This window comes from Ahaetulla prasina, chromosome 14, assembly GCF_028640845.1.
Source record: "Ahaetulla prasina isolate Xishuangbanna chromosome 14, ASM2864084v1, whole genome shotgun sequence".
NCBI lineage: Eukaryota > Metazoa > Chordata > Lepidosauria > Squamata > Colubridae > Ahaetulla > Ahaetulla prasina.
The window spans coordinates 12,005,097-12,023,688 of record NC_080552.1 but is presented as its reverse complement, the minus strand read 5'-3'; the positions used below and the strand labels follow the sequence as shown (position 1 = coordinate 12,023,688).

At 44.5% G+C, this 18,592-nt stretch overlaps 1 protein-coding gene across 3 annotated transcripts in view; it reads right to left on the bottom strand.

Moving 5' to 3' along the window:
- Positions 1–18,592, bottom strand: part of XPO6 (exportin 6) — a 69,007-nt gene that overhangs the window by 28,031 nt on the left and 22,384 nt on the right. For 2 of the 3 annotated variants that reach the window (XM_058156901.1, XM_058156899.1), the window contains exons 8-12: positions 13,992–14,118; positions 12,338–12,447; positions 7,842–7,950; positions 6,088–6,180; positions 2,545–2,614 (exon numbers count right to left, since the gene is read on the bottom strand). In XM_058156901.1, coding sequence (XP_058012884.1) covers positions 2,545–2,614; positions 6,088–6,180; positions 7,842–7,950; positions 12,338–12,447; positions 13,992–14,118 — 509 coding nt within the window. Of the gene's footprint in view, positions 1–1,199; positions 1,270–2,544; positions 2,615–6,087; positions 6,181–7,841; positions 7,951–12,337; positions 12,448–13,991; positions 14,119–18,592 lie in introns of all 3 variants that reach the window. The other variant, XM_058156900.1, reaches the window with a different exon arrangement.

The following is an 18,592-nucleotide window of genomic DNA, read 5'->3' as shown; positions in this document are numbered from 1 at the left end:
TGAGCCTCGTGAGATTCGAACTGCCAAATTGCAGGTAGCCGGCAATCAGCAGAAGTAGCCTGCAGTACTGCATTCTAACCACTGCGCCACCGCTGTTTTTCTTATGCTGGCAGAGAAGGGTCCATTTGGTCGGCTGCCCTTCCAGGGTAGGATTCTGCTCCTCTGCTCCACCTGGCTCCAAACAGCAGGCAGTTATATCACCTTGATCAGGTAGATACTGTGTCTAAGGTCACTCAGTCCCTTATGTTGGTCTTGATCATGGGGCCGCAAGTTACACACGTATGTTACAAATTACACAGCTAGCCCTGGATGTGCAAACCGGCCTTCTGGAAGAAGCTAAATTCTGGCTGACGAGCCCAGCTTGAAGTCTGGCAGGAGGGAAAGGCCTTGTGAGGCATTCTGGACAACATGTATGATGGAACTGTCTTGCTTGATGTTCCTTCATCTTTTTTTGTGAAGGATTGAAACCAGCTGAATCCTACATCATATTTGATTAATAGCAAAGCATTTCAGGCTTATATGCTACTGCCCCATAGCACTTTATAGCACTCACTGGATGGTGCATTATTTGCACATTGCTCCCAAGAAGATTGTGTTTAACACATAAAATCATCTATTGCAATATCCTTCCTGTAAATGACTACTTCAGCTTCAATCGCAATATTACAAGAGCAAAAAACAGATTCAAGCTTAATGTCAACCGCTTCAAACTTGATTGCAGAAAATATGACTTCTGCAACAGAGCTGTTAATGCTTGGAACTCATTACCTGACTCCATAGTTTCTACTCAAAATCCCAAAATCTTCAACCAAAAACTGTCTACCATTGACCTCACCCCATTCCTAAAAGGACTATAGGGGGCGTGCATAAGAGCACAAAAGTGCCTACCGTTCCTGTCCTATTGTTCCCTTTATTATATCAAATTATGTTTTTTACTTTTGACAATGTTTATGTATACTGTTGTGACAAAATTAAATAAATAAATAAATAAAAAGAATCCGGGTCCTCATTTTGCCGACCTCGGAAGGATGGAAGTCTGAGTCAACCTTGAGCCCCCCGTCAAGATCAAACTCCAGGTTAGGGCAGAGTTTGCCTCCAATACTGCAATTTAACTACTGTGCCACCAGGGCTCCTACTATTAATGAATATTGGCCACCTTTAATTGACCTGAGATTTCAAATACAGAAAGTTGATCTTACCTGTCCCTGAGGTGACAACGAATTGTTGGAGTCCCAGATATACATCCAGATTTTCTTGGAGCACTGGAAACTAAAGCAAAAAAGGAAGGTGTAACTACAAGAGCTGAAATTAACGTCAAAATGGATGAGGCGTCTTAAGCACGATGAATGAATGGGGAAAAAAAATAATTCCGAAATTCAGTTTGAAAGGTCAGCGTAGCTCCATGGCACGGTTCCCACGGTTCCCAATCTGGCCAAAGTGTCAAAGCACCGTTTCTATTGTCTATGGCAAGGGTCTCCAACCTTTAAGGCCTGGTGGACTTCAACTCCCTGGTGGACTTCAACTCCCAGAATTCCCCAGCCAGCAAAGCTGGCTAGGGAATTCTGGGAGTTGAAATCCGCCAGGCTTAAAGTTGCTAAGGTTGGAGACCCCTAGTGTATGGAGATTCTCAGTCATCCAGGTCATGGTTGTACCAAAGGTGCTTTTTCAAAAGGCAGCCCGGTTTTTGTTTTTTCCTTGAAGATGAATCAGAACTGAAGAAGCTTCTTGGATGAGAAGCGAAACGTCTTCAAGGAAAAAAAAGTCCAGTTGCCTTTTGAAAAAGCACTTTTTGGGACACAATTTCTATTATTTCCAGACAAGCATAGTTCTTTTGGGGCAAAATCACTGGGAAAACATTTCTCAAGGGGAAGAAGTATTTTCCAGTCTGACCTACACCATTGTCTTACTTAAGGCCACCTTGGAAATTCGTTGTAAAAGGAAGTTTTAAACCGCGAGCTTAAAACATATTTATTCATCTGCGCAGGACTGGACTAGATTTTAAATTTATATTGGTTTTAATGGGTTTTATTATTTATATTGCTCTTTTTTAATTATTCGGCTGTGTAGAATAAGTTTTTTAATTGTTATTTTATTTTGTATTTATTTGTACTTTTTTATCTGCCTGTTCACCGCTCTGAGTCCTTCGGGAGAAGGGCGGTATACAAATTAAAATAATAATAATATTATTATTATTATTATTATTATTATTATTATTATTATTATTATTATTATTATTATTATTATATAAATATATATATATTTTCTTCATGATACGTTTTTTACTTTTGACAATGTTTATGTATACTGTTGTGACAAAATTAAATAAATAAATAAATAAAAAGAATCTGGGTCCTCATTTTGCCGACCTCTGAAGGATGGAAGTCTGAGTCAACCTTGAGCCCCGTCAAGATCAAACTCCAGGTTAGGGCAGAGTTTGCCTCCAATTCTGCAATTTAACTACTGTGCCACCAGGGCTCCTACTATTAATGAATATTGGCCACCTTTAATTGACCTGAGATTTCAAACACAGAAAGTTGATCTTACCTGTCCCTGAGGTGACAACGAACTGTTGGAGTCCCAGATATACATCCAGATTTTCTTGGAGCACTGGAAACTAAAGCAAAAAAGGAAGGTGTAACTACAAGAGCTGAAATTAACGTCAAAATGGATGAGGCGTCTTAAGCACGATGAATGAATGGGGGAAAAAAATAATTCCGAAATTCAGTTTGAAAGGTCAGCGTAGCTCCATGGCACGGTTCCCATGGTTCCCAATCTGGCCAAAGTGTCAAAGCACCGTTTCTTTGGAAATTGTTGTAAAGGAAGTTTTAGCTTAAAAAAATATTTATTCATCTGCGCAGGACTGGACTAGATTTTAAATTTATATTGGTTTTAATGGGTTTTATTATTTATATTGCTCTTTTTTAATTATTCGGCTGTGTAGAATAAGTTTTTTAATTGTTATTTTATTCTGTATTTATTTGTACTTTTTTATCTGCCTGTGAACCGCCCTGAGTCCCTAGGGAGATAGGGCGGTATATAAATACGATAAATAAATAAATAAATAAATAAATAAATAAATAAATAAATAAATAAATAAATAAATAAATAAATAAATAAATAAACCTGGAACCACCTATTTAAAGCCTCTTCATCTTTAGGCTATACTGACACCCTGCCATTAATTTTGTTGCTTTTCGACAGGTAGTTTTCAGATTTTTTTTCCTCTGCATTTTTAATTATGGATCATTGCTGTGTGAAATTATTTAGGCTGTTTCATTAGAGATTTAAGGCTGTTTTTATTATAGATTGCCACGAGCTTCTCTCTTTCTCGCTCTTTCTCAACACAACAGGTAAAAAATATTGAATAAATAAATAAAATGTCTGGAGTGATTTCGTTCCCTGCAGGAAAAGTCATCTCGTCCTTTTGAAGCAATGGGGAGGAAACAGTGGGGGGAAAACCCCTGGTCTCTGCAAGATGCGCTTGTCACAACCAAGAAATTTAAAGCGCTAATTTCAGGCAAGGACCGTTATAGGAGCTGACAGGTATGCCAGAGTCTCTCAGCAGGAGAGGATTATGAAACATACAGTGCAGGAATCATAATCAGGTCTTCTTTCCGAGGAACCTAGTTAAAACAACATTAGGCCGACTTCCTAGGGCAGTGATGGCTAACCTTTTTGCCATCACGTGCCAGGAGGGGGTGGGGGACGGGGGTGGGTGGGTGTCGTGCATGTGCGTGCCCACACCCGTAATTCTATGCAAACGGCCCCCCGCGCATGCGTGCGCAACCCCCTCCCACTTCCTGGCACATGATGGCCCGGTAGGCCTGTTTTTCTCTCACACCTGGTTCCAGAGCCTCTCTATGAGTCTGGGGAGGGCAAAAACGGCCTTCCTCCCCCAACCCCAGAGGCCCTCTGGAGGCCAGAAACGGCCCATTTACCAACTTCCGGTTGGATAGGAAGTGACTTTTTTTGCTGTCCCCAGCCTCCAGAGACTCCTAGAGAGGCTCTGGAGCCAGGTGACAGAGAAAAACAGGCCTTCCCCACCACCACCCAGGCCCTCTGGAGGCAGGAAACAGCCTGTTTCCCTAGTTCTGGTGGGCCCAAAAGGCCTGAAAATCAGCTGGCCGCACATGCATGCGCCCCGGAGCTGAGCTCACGTGCCCACGATATGGCTACGCATGCCACCTGTGGCACGTCCCATAGGTTTGCCATCACGGTCCTAGGGTTTGCCTCCAGCTATTTTCCCATATAAGTAGTCTTTGGGGCTTATGCCCATAAGGGAGCCCACGGCAGTCATTAATCACCATGGTGTGTGGTGCATGGTTGTCCCAAAAGTGCTTTTTCAAGAGGCAACTGGACTTTCTTGATTTTTCTGTGAAGACATTTTGCTTCTCAGAGCTGAAGAAGCTTCTTGGAAGAAAAGTGAAACGTCTTCAAAGAAAAAACCCAAAAACTCTAGCTGCCTCTTGAAAAAAAAAAAGCACCTTTGGGACAACCATGCCCTGGATCAGGGGTCTCCAACCTTGACAACTTTAAGATTTGTGGACCGCAACTCCCAGAATTCCATTCTGGGAGTTGAAGACCATAAGTCTTAAAGTTGCCAAGGTTGGAGACCCCTGCCCTGGATGACTGAGAATCTCCATAGAAGCTTCTTGGATGAGAAGCGAAACATCTTCAAAGAAAAACCAGAAAGTCCAGTTACCTCTTGAAAAAAAGGCACCTTTGGGGTCAAGGCAGGGATGGGTTTCAAAAATTTTAGGAAGGGGTTCTCTGCCTGGTTGCTGGGTGGGCATGGCCATGGTGGGCGTGGCCTAGGCAGGGGTGTGTGTGTGTGGCATTTCTGCCTTCCATGGGCTCCGGAGGCTTTCCTCAAGCCTCCAGGTGAGTGAAAATTGCCTCCCCAGGCTCTGGAGGCCCTCTGGAGTTAGGCCCATTTTTCGCCCTCCCCGCGCACCCTGCACTTACCTGCACCCAAAAAGGGCCGTTTGGGGACTCCTGGGAGGGATGGGGTGGGGTGGGGTGGGCACGGCCAGCCAGGAGTGGGATTTGGGGGTTCTCCGAACTGCACAGAATCTTAGCTAGAGATTCTCTCGAACCCCCGTGAATCCCCAGCAGACCCACCCCTGGGTGAAGGACAAAGGTTATCAGAATAGATTTGGTATTAAAATGTGAATTAGAGACCCATGGATCAAAACTCTATGATGCACACGGAGATTAGAACGGACATTAATAACCGCCTTCACTCCCGTAGTAAAATTAAGGCAAGGAAGTTACCCTTGGGTAGCAAGTGGGAAAAGAAACAAGATCACATCGTACAAATATTCTGCAGAAGTAACGAAAAAGAAAATGCTGCTGTTCGTTTTTCATTTCTATCGTGCAAGATATTGGGAAATGCTCTTCTATTGAACAGGACGTGGCATGTGCCCGCAAGGATCCCTCCGTCCACTAATAGGAAGAAACACAGAGCGGTTTTCATTTCTCAAGCTTGCTTTTATTATCTGCACGGTGGCTAATCACATGTTTCCAATGTTATTGGAACAGGGACGTGAGATACAAAAAGTTTTTTAAAAAAACAAAAACGAGCGTGCTGAAAAAAAAACCAACCACGTGAGCATATCGCAAATAAGGAAGGAGAACATTAGAAACGAGTGAAAAGGAAGCACTTCCACTCCGGGAAGTCGTAAGCCAGTGGGAACACCTGGGAGTTTTACCGAGGCCTAAAAATGAAGTGGCTTTCATCTATTTGGGTTCCCAGATTGGAATTCCCCTCAAATCTTCTCTATATAAAAGTTTGCCCTTGATTCTTACCACCTCATTTTAGGCACAGATAACGTTTTAGCACAATGCTTTCCATGGCGAGTTGGGAAAAAAAATTAAACTTCTAGCTCTATAGCAATAGCACTTAAGACTTATATACTGCTTTACAGCCCTCTCTAAGCAGTTTTAGCATATTTTGCAAGACTAAGGGGATATCATCATGCGTTTTTATTTGTTCTGGTCTCTGGTCTAAAAACTGATTGACTAGATGGCCTCTAAGAGCCCTCTCAGCTCTTTGATTATTTGATGAGATTCACTCCGTCCACTTACCAGCGTAGAGAAGGCATGAGTTGGCAAAAGCTCCATAACTTTGGCCACAACTTCTAAGCTCTGAAGGAGATACCGCTGCCATTCGGTCTGTTGCTGTTAAGGGGGGTAAAAACAAAGATGTAATCCGCCATTTTTTAAAATTTCCTTCAAAATCAGGCTCTTAACTCTAAACCTGGAACCTTATTGGAACAATGGAGGGGAAAGCAATTATATGATGAAGTCAAAACAGCTCCAAGGAGAAAGGTTCTAATCTCCCCATGCTGGTTTCCAAATCATGGGGAAATATTTTCAGCATGGTAGATGGTTTAAAGATGATGTTACCCGTCTGTGATCTAAAGCAGGGGTCCCCAACCCCCAGTTCACGGACTGGCACTGGTCCGTAGCATGCCAGAAACAGGTCCATGTAAGTGAAACCACTTTCTCTCCACTCCGCGGAAAAAACCCTCTCTCCACGGAACCGGTCCCTGGTGCCCAGAAGGTTGGAGACCACTGATCTGAAATGGAACAGTCCATTTTATCTCATTTCCCTTCAGCACAACAGGAGTTAGATCAGGGCGGGAGGGTGGGGGTGGGGTGGTGGCCAACTGGGGTGGGGGTGTGTGGCCAGCTTGATGCCACTTGCTGGATGTGGCCATGTGGGTGGGTGTGGCCAGCTTGATGCCACTTGCTGGGCGTGGCCGGGTGTGTGGGTGTGGCCAGCTAGACGCCACTTGCTGGGCGTGGCCGGGTGGGTGGGTGTGGCCAGCTAGATGCCACTTGCTGGGCATGGCCAGCTGGGTGGGCGTGGCCAGCTTGACGCCACTCTCCAAAGTGCTGGCATGTTTCCTCTTTCCATTGGGTAGACCAGGCCGAAGCGACACTGGCCTGATGTTTCCTGTTTGCACTGGGTAGACCCGGCTGAAGTGACATGGGCCGGCCCCTTATGTTTTCCAGGACGGCCCCACGGGCCAGATCCAACCATATCGCAGTCCAGATGCAGTCCGCAGGCCTTGAGTTTGACACCCCTGAATTAGATGCTTGGGTTTGGAGAATCTTAACAGAATCTCATTTGCCTCATTCTCTATCGGGTACATAGTTTACTGCCTTTGTTCTGAGGACGGGTCTCTTCGTTACACTTTTAGCCTCACAATATGGTCACCAGTGTCTACGGGGCTGTCCCGAAGGTGATGCTTTTTCCAAGGACAACTGGACTTTCTTTGCTTCTTCCTTGAAGACATTTCGCTTCTCATCCGAGAAGCTTTATCCTGCCACACGTTACCGTTCAGTCAGAACTGAAGAAGGTTCTTGGATGAGAAGTGAAACGTCTTCAAGGAAAAGTCCAGTTGCCTTCTGGGGGGGGGGGGGAAAAAAAGCACCTTTGGGGCATCCTTTGAAAGTTGCAAAAGGGATGCTGTGTGTATGGAACCCTGGGAGACTTTGGCCTATGGCAGGGGTCTCCAACCTTGGCAACTTTAAGACTTGTGGACTTCAACTCCCAGAGTTCCTCAGCCAGCTTTGCAAAGCTGGCTGAGGAACTCTGGGAGTTGAAGTCCACGAGTCTTAAAGTTGCCAAGGTTGGAGACCCCTGCCATAGGCCAAAGTCTTAAAGTTGCCATAGGCCAAGTCTTAAAGTTGCCAAGGTTGGAGACCCCTGCCATAGGCCAAAGTCTTAAAGTTGCCATAGGCCAAGTCTTAAAGTTGCCAAGGTTGGAGACCCCTGGCCTATGGGTTGCACCCCACCCCAATCTCACGCCTCCAAGGACTCTGTTTCTTACATCATCATCCAGCGTCTCGTCGTCCAGCTCTTCCAACTGGGCCTGGTTGTACCTGAACTGTATTCGGTTTAGTACTTCGGTCAGCAGCAAAACCAGAGCGTCCTCGTACCTAGGGGTGGGGGGAAGCAAACCGGTCCAAAATGAGGAAGAAGCAGGAGGGAAGAAAAGGCTCGCGTGACCTCTCGTGTTACAAGGAAATACTCCAGCCTGCCCTGCTGGAAAGAGGAAATCGCCAAATAGACTGCAACCGGACTTGTTCGAAACTCCATTTCCTGTTCGTGAACTTAATCGAAGGGTTTCCTCAAAACATCGTTCGTGTGTGTGTGTGTGTGTGTGTGTGTAGGCAACATGGCCACGTGGCCTGCTCTGAATTTGACAAGACAAAGAGAAGTTCCCAATTTATTGAGATTCGTCCTAATACTGAGGACACCGGGGCCCTGGAAGCCATTAGTGAACAATAACCTTTTAAAAAAAAACGAAAAAAGTTCTCAGTGATTGGAAGCTTTTTGAAGCTTAGTCTGATGTCGCTCGTCTCCTGTGAGAATAGATCAGGCTCTGGGGCTTGTTTCACCAGGACAAACATTTGAAAGAGAAAACACTCAGGCCATTCTCTCCTGGGCTAAGAGGAGAAGCAGTCCTCGATTTATGACTACAACGGAGCCCTCAAATTTCTTTTGGGGAGTGAGTTTTGGCCCATTTTATGACCTTTCTTGCCACGGTTGTTACAGTAGTGGCCAAAATTGTGGAAACCTTTTGGGAAGTGTATTTTTGAGGTTTCATGGCTAATAACACCACTTTTTTTTTTTTTTTTGGAGTTTCAAGATAATCCTATTCCACTGCTGGGATGGCCTGGGAATAGCCCAGACCTTCACCCAATTGAACATCTATGGAGCCGACTAAAGAAACTTGCTAGTCAGAAGCCACCCAGCAATAAAACCCAGTTAATAGAAGCCATCCTTCAATCTTGGTTTCACATTAGAACAGCTGCAGAATTAAAAGACTTGCTTCACTCCATGGGAAGACGTCGTAAGGCCGTCATTCATGCTAAAGGTTTCCCAACTAAGGATTAACTGACATGGGGATCATTTTTGTATATCTCGTTTTTTCTACATGTTTCACTTTTTTATACTGTAACTGCTATTCTAATAGCAAATCCTTCATAAAAGTTATTGCATCACATTCTTGATTGAAATTATCTTTCCGTTGATATATAATTTTATGGTACTACTCCCAAAAAAAAAGGGGGTGTTATTAGCTAGTTTTAGAAAATACACTTTTCCCAAAAGGTTTCCACAATTTTGGCCACTACTGTAAGTGAATCACTGCCGTTGCTAAGTGAGCAACCCGGTCGTTAAGTGAATCTGGCTTTCCCCATTGACTTTGCTTGTCCGAAGATCCCACCAGGGCATCACGTGACCGTGAGGGACACAGCGACCGTCATAAATGTGAACGAAGTCGCCAAGCGTCTTGAGTTTTGATCTGAATAAGACGCTGATCTGAATCGGATCTTAGTAATGGTCCCGGTCAGGCAGGGAGCCTGATAAGGCGACTGGCAGCCTTGGTGTTCCCCGGGTCATGTGAATGAATACGACGCTCTAACGAATACACAAAGCAGTGAAGTGACTTACGCTAAGCGGAAGTCTCAAACGCTGGCCCTGTGTTGCAACCGCACTCGAATTTACATGTAAACATTCACGTTCCATTTCCTGTTCCCATGATTGCAGGAAGAGCTACAGCAAAAGAAAGGCTCTTCGACACAAAGAGGAATGCAGTCTTATTTCTGCTTGTTCGTGCCCCGCTATTACAGGGACAGCTGGGTCGGCTTCGCTTCGTTGGAAGTCATAAAACTCGGATTGAAAGAATTAAGAATTGTTCCAGGCTTAATGGGCCAGGCCACAACATTGTCCTCCCGATAAATTAGCTTCTTTGTTCTCAAACTTACTACAGGGAGTGCTCGAGGACTGGAGGATGCACTCACTGGATATTTAATATGCATTTAAGATGCTGTGCATTCCAGACTGACTCCTACCAGTGGTTTCAAGTGAAACAGCTCATAAGTCCACGTGCCGACCGCAATTCCACATGAATGGATTATGGCAGTGTTGGCGAACCCATGGCATGCGTGCCGGAAGTGGCACGCGAAACCATCCTGTGCCGAATGTGCGGCCTCACACATGCGGTGCCGGCGGATCCCTGAAGTGCAGCGGTCCATTGCGCATGTGCGAGCCGGCACCTGGCCTTCCGGGGTGGATCGCCGCACTTCCGGGGTCGCCGGCACCGTGCGCGCGACATCCAGCTCACCGGCGTGCGTTTGAGCTGGAGAGGCCGCGCATTTGGCACAGGACGGTTTTGCGTGCCACTTCCAGCACACGGGTCAGCACGCAAGAACGGTTCGTCAGCACAGGACTATGGTTTCTTCTCTTTCCCAAGCAAATAGTACAGGCGGTCCTTGACTTACGACCACAAACCGAGCCCAAAATTTGTGTTTCTGAAGGGAGGCGTTTGTTAAGCGAGTTTTGCCCCAGCTGACGACTTTTCTCGGCCACAGCTGTTAAGTGAATCGCTGCAGGCGAAAAGTTACTAAGCCCCTTGTGAAGTGAAATCTGGCTGCTGTGGTCCTCCAGCAGCCTGCGGAGCTGGCCGTGGAGTCGGACAGCGAGGAGGCTGGGGAGGAACCTGGGCCAGGAACTGGCTTCTCCGTTGACTTTGCTTGTCGGGAGGTCGCAAAAGGGGATCACGTGATTCCGGGACACGGCGACCGTCGTGAGTCAGCCGTAAAGCACCTGAATTTTGATCACGTGACAGTCGGGATGCTGCAACGGTTGAACATGTGAAAAATGGCCATAAGTCACTTACGTTAGAACTTTGAACGGTCACAAAATGGACTGTTGTAAGTCGAGGACCACCTGTACTCAAATAGAATAGAATAGAACAGAATAGAGTTGGAAGGGACCTTAGAGGTCTTCTAATCAAACCCTCTGCTTAGGCAGGAAACTCTGATCACTTCAGACAAATGGTTATGCAACCTCTTCTTAAAAACTTCCAGTGTTGGAGCATTCACAACTTCTGGAGGCATGTTGTTCCACTGATTCATTGTTCTGACTGTCAGGAAATTCCTCTTTAGTTCTAAGTTGTTTCTCTCCTGGATTACTTTCCACCCATTGCTTCTTGTCCTGCCTTCAGGTGCTTTGGAGAATAGCATGACTCCAGGGGCGGGTTCTATTTACCTTTACTACCAGTTCGCATCGTGCCGCTCATGCTCTTCTGCACATGCGCAGAAGCTTCTGCGCATGTGCAGATAACTTTTGATAGTGTTCTGGTCAGTGGGCGGAGCCTCATGCCAGTTTTTCTACCGGTTCTATAGAACCGGTCCGAACCGGGGGCAACCCACCACTGTATGACTCCTTCTTTGTGGCAGCCCCTGAGATATTGGAAGACTACTATTATGTCTCCCCTGGTCCTTCTTTCCATCAAACTAGACATACCCAATTCCAGCAACCGTTCCTTATATGTTTCAGAAATAATATAATAATAATATTAATAATAATAATAATATGAAAAAGACGGACTTCAGAGGATAATTAGAACTGCAGAAAAAATAATTGCTACCAACCTGCCTTCCATTGAGGACCTGTATACTGCACGAATCAAGAAGAGGGCCGTGAAAATATTTACAGACCCCTCGCATCCTGGACATAAACTGTTTCAACTCCTACCCTCAAAACGACGCTATAGAGCACCGCACACCAGAACAACTAGACACAAGAACAGTTTTTTCCCGAAGGCCATCACTCTGCTAAACAAATAATTCCCTCAACACCGTCAGACTATTTACTGAATCTGCACTACTATTAATCGTTTCATAGTTCCCATCACCAATCTCTTTCCACTTATGACTGTATGACTATAACTTGTTGCTGGCAATCCTTATGATTTATATTGATATATTGACCATCAATTGTGTTGTAAATGTTGTACCTTGATGAACGTATCTTTTCTTTTATGTACACTGAGAGCATATGCACCAAGACAAATTCCTTGTGTGTCCAATCACACTTGGCCAATAAAATTCTATTCTATTCTATTCTATTCTATTCTATTCTATTCTATTCTATTCTATTCTATTCTATTCTATTCTATTCTATTCTATAATAATAATAATAATAATATTTTAATTTATAGACCGCCCTTCTCCCGAAGGACTCAGTCTGAAAGTCTGAAGGCAAGATGGGTGCCACAGAGCAATGAAGGAGATTCTGTGAGAATACACCTTTGGTATTGATACCAGAATGCTTGTTTTCAGAGGCCGCAATTTTCCCAACACAAAGCACATAGCTAAAAGATCTTCACTCTTCTGAGCAAACCTGCAAGGACCTTGAAATCTTCAGGGGAGACAGGCAGGGGAACAGCACTGCAAAAAACACTGAGTCAAGTAATCAAGGCATGTCTTCTTTTTTTTTTGGTACCCAACCTGAACCGCAAACTCGGTGGCTTACCTGTTGAGTACTGCTTCTTTATCTGCCAAGCGATTCTTTATTTTACTGGTCAAATAGTCCAAAAACAGAGCCCAGATATCTAAGCAGGAAAAATAACCTTCATGGGTGGGCTGAAAAAGACACATGAAAAAAAGGTTGTTCAGCCACACAACATGACTTACAGATGAAACAAATCATTCCGTTAAAAAACAAACTTACGTTTTCCTGTCCTATTCAGGGGTTTTCTTTTCTTTTTTATAGGGGCACATTCTGAATAAACCTGGAGCATCTTTCTGCTCCGTGGTGGCAAAATAGTTAGAATACTGCTCTTTAGAAGGCCAGATCCTGAAGAGGAAACTCAAATAATTTGGCCATCTAATGAGAAGGAAGGTGTCGTGTCCCACTCCTCCGCTGACGGCCGGGTCAGGGAAATCCGAATCAGGCTTGCCTCTGCAGCTCTGCCCAAAGTCCTAGCAAAGTCCTCAGAGCAGGCAGGAGACCAGTAAGTGACTTCAGCAAGATAAGTTCGACTTTTGCCTGACTCAGAGACTGCCAGAAAGCAGATCCTTTATATAGGCCATGGGGTGTGGCTCCATGACTCAGCACTCATTAAGGCCTGCCCCTCCCTTCCTTCTGTTGCCTCCGCCTTTCCAATCTTCTGATGCGAGGATTACTCCAATCAGCTGTTGTTGGGAGTAAACCCTCCTCAGGCTCACCTGCTGTGGAGGAGGGGGAGGGGTCTAGCTGCTCCGTTTGCCTGGGCATGGAGTCAGGGCTGGGGCAGGGAGATGCTCCTTCTTCTGCAGTTTGTCTGGGCATGGAGCCAGGACTGGGGCTGGAAGGCATACATTCCTCCGTGTTCGGGAGCAGATAAGAAGGCCCCGGCTGCTCTGAGGGCGGGCAAGACACAACAGAAGGACTCCCTGGAGAAGAGCCTAATGCTGGGAAAGATGGAGGGCAAAAGAAGAAGGGGACGGCAGAGAACGAGGTGGCTGGATGGAGTCACTGAAGCCGTTGGCGTGAGCTTAAATGGACTCCAGAGGATGGTGGAGGACAGGAAGGCCTGGTGGAACATTGTCCATGGGGTTGCTATGGATCGGGAACAACTTTGCAACTAACTACATACTACTTCTGCCAGTTTCCTGCAATTTGGCAGTTCGAATCTCACCGGGCTCAAGGTTGACTCAGCCTTCCATCCTTCCGAGGTCAGTAAAATGAGGACCCGGATTGTTGGGGGCAATGTGCTTTACTCTGGAAGCCGCTTAGAGAGGGCTGTAAAAGCACTCTGTGAAGTACTATGAAGCAGTATATAATTCTAAGTGCTATTGCTATGAAGTGGTATATAAGTCTAAGTGCTATTGCAGGCTGACTCTGCCCACTGCCAGGAGTTTGATCCTGACCAGCGCAAGGTTGACTCAGCCTTTCATCCTTCCAAGGTTGGTAAAATGACAGAAAAACATACATACGGGTTTTGCAGAAGACAATCAAAGGTGGGCGCTATTTTGAAATACAAGGTTAATAAACAAAACAGGAAAAACCAATCAAGAGGTCCTCGTGCAGAACCGCTGAACCAAAATATACAGAAAATAGTTTTGCACCTTACAGAAATACGTTTCTATGCAAGAGAACGATCACGTCACGGGAACAGAGCTGCCCGTTTCGAAGGAGTGAGTACCTGATGAAATGTGTATTTGAACAGCAGTGCAAGGAATTCAACCACAGGGAACTGTGAGTAGGACTCGATCCTTCTCAAGTGGACACTCACAAAAAGGCGTAGAAAGTCAGTAAACTTCTCTATGTAGCTGCAAGAGAAAGAGGAAGGAACACCAGTAAGCAAATGGGAAGATTGCCAAGAAGCAACAAAGAATAAGGAATTAAAAGCCACCTGATTGTTCTTTGACAAGATAAACAGATTCATCATCATTTTTAACAATTGAATTAAAGCTCTACGGTTATTACCTACGCAGCAGGAATTATTCCTTCCATTATTACCTGAAATAGCAGAAAAAGACTCTTGTCAAAAGCAACTTTAGTGCTTGTTCAAGCTAAGAGCTTCCACAATGAAACCCCCTTAATGGTTCATGCATTTCATCATTGCCGATATTGGGTGGACAAACTGGATTACCGTATTTTTCGGAGTATAAAACGCTCCGGAGTATAAGACACACCCACCTTTTTGGGGGAAGGAAAACAAGAAAAAAAAAATCTGCCTCTGCCTCCCAGCAATTTGTCTCCTTGCAGCAAACAATAAACAGCCTGTTTCATTTTCAGCACAGCCTGATTAGCACAAGAAAAAAAAAATCTGCCTCTGCCTCCCAGCAATTTGCCTCCTTGCAGCAAACAGCCCGTTTCAGCTTCAGCTTCAGCACAGCCTGATTAGCACAAGCAGCTGATTGTCGGTTGGATCGGCCTCCCGAAGATCAGCTGTTTCAGGCTGCAGGGATTGCCATAGCCTATTACTGCCTTCGCGCGCTCCATTTTCTGGGGGGCTGGCAGGTGGGCGGGGCTACATTCGATGTATAAGATGCACCCAAATTTTCACCCTCTTTTGGGGGGGGGGAAGTGTGTCTTATACTCTGAAAAATACGGTAGTTAAGAATTCTGTCCAAGTCTGAACCTAGAGTATGCTGCCAACTGAAGTTTCTACCCTGAAGAGAGAGCAGTTTGAAAGCCATGATATTGATTTCCTTCTAACAAACTTAAGAGTTCCCAACAGAATGCTGGTCTAGATATTGTGTGACATTAAGTACGAGTGTATGCAGCCTTCTTTTTAAAGTAAAAAAAAACCCTGTGACATAAATAATTCTCTAAATACTGCGTCTTCTTTCATAAAGCCAACCAACTGATAGAATAAATACAATGCTGAGGTAATGAAAACACAAAGCTGTCATCCCAAACATTCATTCGGTCTGATTCCCCCATCTGTAAGCAGAACTTAATGGCCTATCAGGTCTTTATAAAAACTGCCGATTCTGAAAATTCTGGTTACGCAAAGGAAATATGCAAAAAAACAAAACAAAGCATACAGTACAGCTTCAAGGTTTTCAGCTATGTTCAGTCCACTCGCAAAATTTAAAGGGCCACAATGTAGAACTTTTTTTCTTTTTGAGCAGTTCCTGTTTTTCACTTTTCCAAAGCTAGATACGATCATCATAAATTTGCATTTATTTGATATAGAAGAAAGCAATATTTTATACAATTTCTATCAAAATTTCAAGGACTGCATTGTGAAAATGGGAGAAGCCAACAACCTACTTTGTGCAGGTTGGGGAGTTCTAGGGAGAGAAATGATCATCCTAGGCCCCTGCCAAGCTTAAAGGCCTGCATTTTGTACCTCACATTCCCCAAATGGCAAAGAAAATCACCCATGAAAAAGGTCTGGGGTGCAGAGAAATGCTGAGGGGCCATCTATAGCTCCGGTTGTATTTTTTCCACCTTTCAAGACTTTTCAGATGTTTCTCTCTCTGTACATCCTCCAAATAATTCTAACATCAGTTCTTGTTTTGCCCAAAGAGCTGCTGATTCAGTTCTACAGAGGAATTATTGAGTCTGTCGTCTGCACCTCTATAACTGTCTGGTTTGGTTCTGCAACCCAACAAGACAGACACAGACTTCAGAGGATCATTAGAACTGCAGAAAATACAATGACTACCAACCTGTCTTCCACTGAGGACCTGTATACTGCACGAGTCAAAAAGAGGGCTGTGAAAATATCTACAGACCCCTGATATCCTGGACATAAACTGTTTCAACTCCTACCCTCAAAACGACGCTATAGAGCACTGCACACCAGAACAACTAGACATAAGAACAGTTTTTCCCCAAATGTCATCACTCTGCTAAACAACTAATTCCCACAACACTGTCAAATAATTTACTAAGACTGTATTACTATTCTTCTTCTTTTCCTTACTAGTATCTATCTCTTCCCACTTATTACTTTAACCATGTTGCTTGTATCTTTCAATTTATATTGTTTTATTTGTTTACTAATATGGTTTGATAGCTTATTAATAACCTTGACTATCACTAAGTATTGCATCTTATGATTCTTGATGAATATATTTCTTTTCTTTTCTTTATGTACACTGAGAGCATATGCACCAAAGACAAATTCCTTGTGTGTCCAATCACACTTGGCCAATAAAGAATCCAATCCAATCCAATCCAATCCAATCCAATCCTATCCTATTCTATTCTACTCCATATTCTATTCTATTCTATTCTATTCTATTCTATTCTATTCTATTCTATTCTATTCTATTCTATTCTATTCTATTCTATTCTATTCTACTCTACTCTACTCTACTCTTCCTCCAATAACTCTTGGGCTCATACAAGGACCATAACTGAAATCCAATCTTAAATCAGGGCTGAGATCCTGACTTTAAACCAGGACTGTCTGACTTGTGACTCTAGGATCTCTTATCCCCTGCCTGCTCTAGCTTTCAGATTGTCCTACCTGTAAGAGAAGAGAAGGGCTGCTGGTAATATGAAGGAAGGAATTGATGGGATTTTGCAAAGCAAGCAAGGGAGATGGGAAAGAAAATCTCAACTTGGAGACTTCAACCAGCTTTTGAAAGACTTAATCTCATCCTGTTTTTCCTCCCAATTTAGCACTCCCTTAAGCCAATCCACAGCAGCTGTAGTTGCTAGGGCAACCATCCAGGTTTAACAGAGATTTCACTGACTATCAGCCCCACCCCACCCCCAAGTAGGAAAGAATTATAGAAAAGGAATATGGCGCGAAGAGATCAAATAGGGGAGGTTAGAAGGTCCAGCGCAACGTTTCACAATCTTGGCTACTTTGAGATGTGTGGACTTCAACTCCCAGAATTCCACACCAGCCATGGGTCTAGACAAGGGGTCTCCAACCTTGGCAACTTTAAGCCTGGAGGACTTCAACTCCTAGAATTCCCCAGCCAGGCTTAAAGTTGCCAAGGTTGGAGACCCCTGGTCTAGAAGGTCCAGAGCAATATTTCTGGACTTCAATTTCCAGGACATCTGGACTTCAGCTCCCAGAATTCCATCGTAGCATGGTTGTCTGTGGAATTCCGAGACCTGAACTCCACAGAACTCAAAACGGCCATGGTTGAGAAACACTGGTCCAGAGATGAGAATTAATAAGAGTGTCAGCTTTGGAAGCCATATTAGGCCAGAAGCTTCCGTGCTGCCACCTTCTCATGTGTGGGAAAGTAGGAGGACGGGATTTAGTAGAGGGGTTGTCTTTAGACATAATAGCATCCTTCCTGTCGGTCAAGGTCAAGCCGATCCTGCATCTGGAGAAGGAGTGGTCGGAGGGCTGTCTCGAGATGGGATGGTTGGTGATTGGAGCATGTGATCGATGGAGGAGTGAGGAGATGGTTTCGGGGGGGTTTGATTTATTGAGGGAAATCTCAAATCTGCGAGGTTGGAAGCCAGATTAGGCTGGAAGCTTCCGTGCTGCCAAAGAGATTAACTGGGTATCGTTACGATCCGACCGGTGTTCTCAAGTGACTCACATATATTGAAGAAAAATCTCCCTCTCAAGGTCAACAGTCTACACCAGCTTTTTTCTAAGAGTTTTTGGTTTGTTCCATTTTTTTTTAAAAAGAAAGCAACATTCCAGCGACAGTTCCGACTGTGCAGGCAGAAATTTTCCTGCCAGCTACGGCTGAATGGGATGCCCAGCAGATCAGTGGCAAAATGCGAGGGCTGCATTCTGTAACTGCTCCTGCCAACCTCCATGTCAACAACGCTTGCCAAAACCTAAAATGTTCCCTTTCTGCTTTAGGCCCTTTCCTCAACTGCTGTCAAAACAAGCCCGGAGGCTTTTTGGATGGAGTCCGGAAAAAAAACAAAAAAAACAAAACCCCACAACAAAAAACAAACCGAAATCCAGGCAGAATCTAGTCAAAGGGATGCTTGCTTTAAAAAGGCATTGGCAAGGAGAAGGAAATCAGAAATCATCATTATCTTTTAAAGACCCCATAATCCCTTGCGGGGTGAAGTCTGGCCAACTGAATGGAGCTAGAAGGATGTTTACTGGCCGGATGGCTTTCCTGTCGCCAATGTGGAGTTTTGTTCAGCAGTTATATTCTCATTGTGCCCAGGGAGAGAAATATCAGCCTCTACCTAGGATAGAACTCACAGCCTCCTGATTGTGAGGCAAGAGCTTCACCTCCAGGCTACCACACCATTCCAGAAGGAAATCAGAAAGAAAGAACAGAATCTGCTTTTGGAATGCTTTTCTGACATAATTTATTTCCAAGCAGCTAAATTCATTCCAATTACTAC